This window comes from Microtus oregoni, unplaced genomic scaffold (assembly GCF_018167655.1).
Source record: "Microtus oregoni isolate MIOR12 unplaced genomic scaffold, Mior012 000055F_ref0000237, whole genome shotgun sequence".
In the NCBI taxonomy this organism is placed as follows: Eukaryota; Metazoa; Chordata; class Mammalia; order Rodentia; family Cricetidae; genus Microtus; species Microtus oregoni.
The window spans coordinates 11,005,354-11,011,353 of record NW_024543831.1 but is presented as its reverse complement, the minus strand read 5'-3'; the positions used below and the strand labels follow the sequence as shown (position 1 = coordinate 11,011,353).

Here is a 6,000-nt window from a genome sequence, read left to right as displayed (position 1 = left end):
GACCGTTCACCCACTTTTCCACGCGAGGAAACAGACACACAGAGATTTCACTCAAGTAGACGTCTAAGGGGTGAAGTTGAACTAAAACGCGTGCAGCCTCACAACCCTAAACCTTAATAATAACTCCTTTTTTTTTAATGGTCAGAGGCGCTTTTTCACTGAAGAATTTTGCAAACTTTGCCACACCCAAAGAAGGGGGACTTCTGACTTCCAGAACCCGCACCACCTCGCCTGGCTCCCATTCCATGGCTCTGCGTGTAGAGGAACCCGGGCTACTTAATCCCAGCCAGGAGCCCTGGGGCACTGGACACTCCTCCTCCCCCTCTCTCACATCCTACCCCCTCCCGTCCCCCTCCCGCACCCCCCCCCCCCCATTACTCTCGCGTGCAGGCACCGGCGGGCGGCGGGCGGGCCACAGGAGCAGGCTGGGCCTCTGCGGAGCCGCCCCCTGGCCCTAGTGTCTGACCACACACTGCCCACTCTGCTCCGTCCCGGCTCCAGACTCTTTGCAGCCCATACCGAGTGTGCCACCGCCACCCGAACCGGGACGCCGGCTCCAGCGCCCCGCAGGCGGGCGGTGGTGGATGCGCGGGCGGAAGCCCACAGTATGGATTCAGATTCTGGAGAGCAGAGCGAGGGAGAGCCTGGGACTGCTGCAGGTAGAGAGGGGGCAACCCTGCCGGGAGGGCTGGGGTTGGAGAGGAGGGGAGGCCAGTGCAGGAAACCGAGAGTATTTCTTGGAGCTGCGGGGCAGGAGGCAGGTCCCCCGGCAGCCAAGATCTTTCAGACCCAAACTGGGAATTGGTTTTGGGGCGTCCTCCTACCCCACGGCACTTAGGTGCGTCGGAGGGACAAGAGGGACATTTACCCATGGATCACACTGTGGCGGGGTCTCCAGCTGCGGCCTTGAGGCTCACTATGGCGGGGGGGCTCGAGAAATCTACGCCTTGTAGTTTTCTGCGGAAACCGGCGCAACCCTTTGAAAGTAACTTTCCGTTTGTTGCCGGTTCCTCCATCCTGGGGCTGTGAGACCATGCCTCAGAGTCGGTGGGAAGAAAAGACCCGTGGGCAGAGCTCTTGGCTCCGCTTGTGTCTGCGGTTCTTGAGACTGCTGGGCAAGCCGGCACAGAAGTCCTAGCCCAACCCTGTGGCGTGGCTAGCGGAGGAGGGCCCTGGATGAGGGGTCTTAAAGCAGTCGCGGCGACACGCAGAGCTGGTCTTCCCCTTTAAGAGGAGCCGCAAGCTTTTCATAATCAATAGTTATGGAAGCAATAGGATAGGTGGCTGCTTATTAGGAGAGAAATGAATGTCCTCCTCCGCCTCTCCCAGTACCGAGCAACAGGAGGAAGCTGCCCACAACCATGGGTCTATTTTCCACCAGACTCAGCCCACCTCCACGAGCGACTCTGCCTCTACCTGCCCGGGGTCCAGACTCCAGGACCCCTCACTTTCTATCTGCAATCATAGTTCTGTGCACCTAGTACAGCCCCGAAAATTTCCTTTGCCCTACAGACCGTGACTGCCTGCGGGAAACCTCCTAGCACAGACTTCTACACCGTCAAGCCTTAATGCTTTTCAAGGCACGCTCGAGGGCCAGCAGTGGAGATCAATTGGTGGAAGGCCTGTTAGATCAGGCATAGGTGTAGGAAATGCATGTTCAGGAGCCAGAGTAGGACAACATCTAGCTAGGGGGCTTTTGTTCATGTTTATTTTTAATTTTTTAATCTCCATTTTCATAGGTCGAGGTTTAATAAAGGGCTTTCCCAGACTCCTAGTCATGGGCCCTGGGACTTATCTTTCTGAGCTGTGCTTACTCCTCAGAGGGTGGCTGTGGTCCCCAACTTAGAGTGGGTAGGATTCCTGGGCTAAGCAGGCAGAAAGGGAGGTGCCTGTGTATGAGTAAGGCTTCCAGCGGCTGTGCAAGGGAGTCCTACTCGGTGTGGTACGTGTGGATGTTGTTCATAAACGCTATCCTTTGGCATGCGTGTGTGTTTCTGTGACTTTAAGGTGCCAAGATTTTGCTTCCCAGGTGGCTTTTGGATCTTCTCTAATCATGGAATAATCCAATAGGTGTATTTCATAGGCATCTGTGAGTATCTAAGTATATTTCCAGAGCTCGGGGTAGACGGACACCAGACATGCTGTCGCTAACACTTGAGCAATGTCGGTAGCTTTGCCTCAGTCGGTCTACCAGCTTATCCTGTGGGTGGAAGCTAGGGGACTGAGGGAGACAGGGAAGAAGGCAAGGGAACTCCTTAACAAGGAGGAGGAAGCTGGAGAGACTCCAGGGCGTTTGGTAGTCAGAGGAAAAGAGAGAGAAAGAGCACATGTACACCCTGGTGTGCCCACCCCCAACCTGCTGCAGCTCGGAAGGCTCCTGTCTGTCCAGGTGACTGACAGCTTGTGCAAGAAGGCCACTGCCCAGCTGCACAGCTAGCAGCACACGTTAGCTACGGCTCAGGTCAGATGCGCCTGGAAGAGCAGGGGCAGCCCGCTCTCACGAGCTGACACCATTTGTTTGCACCTTACTGTTTCCTGCAGTCACTTCTTGCCTTGTGTGCTCGAAACTCACGACTTGAACATTTATTTTAATGTCATGAGCCATTATGCTAAATGGCATTTAGTCTCATTATTTCCAGTCTGAAAGTGTTCTCCTCTGGGACAAGGCTCCAGAATTAGTGTCGCTTCTCCGTCTTGCTTTGCTTGCATCCTGTTGCAGACACTTTGCTGCAGAATCAGGTATAATTCAAATGACAGACACCCACCCACAGAGGCTGACCTTTGCCCTAGGGAGAAGCTGGTATTCTCCTGTGGATCTGTACCTCCTCCAGGGAGAGTCTGTAACGGGGAAAAATGGCTCCTGTGTGGCACACATGCTTACTTTGTCGGGAGTTGAGTTGTAAGGACTATTGCCTCCACTGCACATAAGATGCCCTTTGTAAGGTTAAGGAAAAGTCTCTAGAATGAGAAAGACCTTAGTGTCTCTCTCAGGGGAAGTGTCTTACCAGGGAAGATCTTAACCTGCGTCTGTGTCCGGTAGGAGAATCATGGTGACTCCCTGACTCAGCTTCTTTCTCCCAGCATTCCATTCTGTTTACTCCGCCTACCTAAGGGTTGGCCTATCAAATGGGTCTAGGCAGTTTCTTTATTAATAAGAAATCACTCCCACATCAGAAGTTACTTCTCTTTCTGACCTTAGTACTTCCAGAATCAAGTAAATAACACCTAGAAAGTGTTCTTGGCCATTTCAGTAAAAGGCAACTGTCATTTAACCTGTTTAGGTTATCTCTAAGAACCCCACAAAATAATTGATCTTAGTGCTTTATAGAGTAAAAATTGCCAGATATATATCATATAGAGAGAGTAAAAACTGCAAGGCAAACACACACACACACACACACACACACACACACACAAGCATATTCAATAGAATTGTCATGATCCCACTGATTTGCTGGCGGGATTTCGAGTTGTCTTCTCAGGTTACATGTGAGTGCAGGGGGGATTTTGTTTACTTTTCTACTCCCCTTCCAGCTCAACAAGATGGGGACTTTGCGACCTCCTGCTTCCACCATCCTCTCCTCGACTCTAGAGGGTGTTAAAAAAGACAGAGGCCACCTCAGCCAGTCCACTTGCTAATGCAGAGATGGGAGCTCCCCTGTGCTGTGCTACATCAAATGGAAGAGGCATGGCCATCTCCTCCCAGTGCTGCTCCCACTCCATAAACCTCTTACTACTGTCCAGGTGGCAGGAGGCCCAGGAGATATTCATGCCCCTCTTGAACTTCCCCATGGTGGTCACCTGTTGGCAAGGAGCAAGACAGCTTCCATAGGTGACTTGCTTTTTGCTGCTTTAGGAGACTCTTCGAAAGCTCCTCCCATTTGGTGTGGGGTAGACTCTCATTGAGTAACAGACACCCTGGGTTCGAAAGGGTTGGGGAGAAGAGGTTTGAGTGTGCTGTTTGTAGAAATCTTCTCCCACCCCAGGAGGCACAGGATGATGTTTCTATGCCATTCTGCCATCCGCATCTCCACTGCTTTTCTGTCATTTTGTGGTTCATTCTGTGATTAGGAAAGCAGCAGAGTTTAGGGAACACTGGATTCGGTCCAGAGACTCAACTGTCAGCAAATCCATCATCCATCTCTTGGAAATCCTAGAGCTTGATATATTAATTCTAAAGGGAATGAGAATCATTTCTAAGAAGCAACGGGGGAGTAGCATTAGCAATATCAATTTTTTCCCTTCTGGTTTGGAAAATCAAGAGAGTCTTGTCTGCTCAGCCAAAAGCAAGAGAGCTTCTTGAACCACCAACTCCCTGGTTCAGGAAAGTCAAGATGATTGTACCTGAGGAGGCGCTGCAGAAAAGCATTTCCATGTGATGGGGTCTCTGCGAGAGATAGAAAGTGGCAGGCTCTAACTGCCTTTACTGTTTTATAAGCTCCTCAGTTGGTCCTTGTAATAAGCAATATGTAGATGTGGTAAAATTGTAAAGAGGAGACAGACATTCCAGGAGCGGGAGACAGCTGGAATTCTGGGAGTTCTCAAGAAATAAAACAGGCAGTGTAGGGCAGACCATCTGGAAAACTTGGGAAGGGGTGTCCCGTGATTGTTGGGCAAGAGATATGGCCAACAGAAACCACCTCCAGACATCACTTCTTGCAGAGATGAAGAAATGCAGGGATTCCTGAGATTTCGCTTTCAGAGTGGGAGCCCAACTCTGGAGAGGCTGGTGGATTGAATGTAGGATAAGGAAGGCTGCCAACGGCACTTCAGGGACAGCAGCACAAGTTACTTACAGGCTGCACCAAGGCAGTGGCAGGAAAGTGAAGAGAGACAGTGGCGTGTGCTGAGCTGGGTTGAGAGCGAAGCGTTGAGCGGAAGTGCCCTGGAGGCAGAGAAACGCTGGGGATGGACTCTGGACACTACCACTGTTCTCCAGAACCATGCTCCTTACCGCACTTGACAGTGAGGTTTTGTTTGAAGGGTCTTTTCTTCTTTGGCACTAAAGAAAACTCTGCAGGTGTGTTTGTTTGCAAGTTTAGGGGTCTGGTTCCCAGTGTCGGGTTAATGACAGAGGTTATTAATTACCCTCTGGTGACAGATGAATGATGAGTGAGCTGGCCATCTCACAGCAGAGACGGCCTGAGCATACTGTACTATTTCGCTATTAGTCAAGTTTCTTTTTCTTGTTCCTGTTTGTGAAGCTTGAACTGGTTTCTGTCCTGCCCACACAATGAGCTGTAGCTGTTAGCTGTTTGACAGTCAGGAACTTGTCTTGTGTTTCTGCAGATTCTCAGATTCTATGGATGAAGTTTTAATAGACATCTGAGCATCTGGAGGAACTTCCTGGGAGCTTCCCACTGAAGGCCAGGCCAGTGGCAGAGCTTTCCCTACTACCTAGAACACCTTGGTTGTGTTGTTTTGTGCTTTGTTACAGTGCTTGGCGATTTCTGTACTGTCTTGGACTCTGTTAGACATGATGAGGAACTGTGAAGAGAGACAACAGAGTCTGTTTTGTCTTCCAGGGTTAGGCACTGCATGGGGGAAGCCGGTTAGAGATACTGATGGCTATAATGAGTGAAGGTTCTAGATCTCTCTTGCCTGGGATTGCATCCCTGGCTGTCCCCTTTATATCCTCCCTTAGCCCTGGTCACAATATTCAATATTTTATGATTGTTCCTATACTGGACTATTATATTTATTAGTTCCCTAATGGGTAGAACTGACTTTTTTTCATCTGTGGCAGCCCACCCCCAGACCTCCTACATGCCCTAAACCCAGTGGCAGGCTGCTGGATGACTGGGCAGATAGAGGCATGTATGCACACACGGGTAGTGGGTTGGTTCTCCATGAAGCAGACGGGGGTACAAGTTGGCAGGACTAGGGTCGGCTTTGGTTTGGTTTTGGTTTTGAACTTCTTTGGGGATCCAAATCTGTAGAAGAAGAGGTGAGGGGGAGGGAGACAGGAAGCTGTTTGCAGTCCTGTTAGGTGGAGGGAAG

The 6,000-nt window shown here is 50.6% G+C and overlaps 1 protein-coding gene across 1 annotated transcript in view; it reads left to right on the top strand.

The window, feature by feature from the left end:
- Nucleotides 1-399: 399 nt before the first annotated feature.
- Nucleotides 400-6,000, top strand: part of Tnfaip8l3 (TNF alpha induced protein 8 like 3) — a 40,606-nt gene continuing 35,005 nt past the window's right edge. The window contains exon 1 of the mRNA XM_041638605.1: nucleotides 400-659. Within this exon, the coding sequence (XP_041494539.1) occupies nucleotides 608-659 (52 nt within the window). The 5' untranslated portion in view covers nucleotides 400-607. The remainder of the gene's footprint in view (nucleotides 660-6,000) is intronic.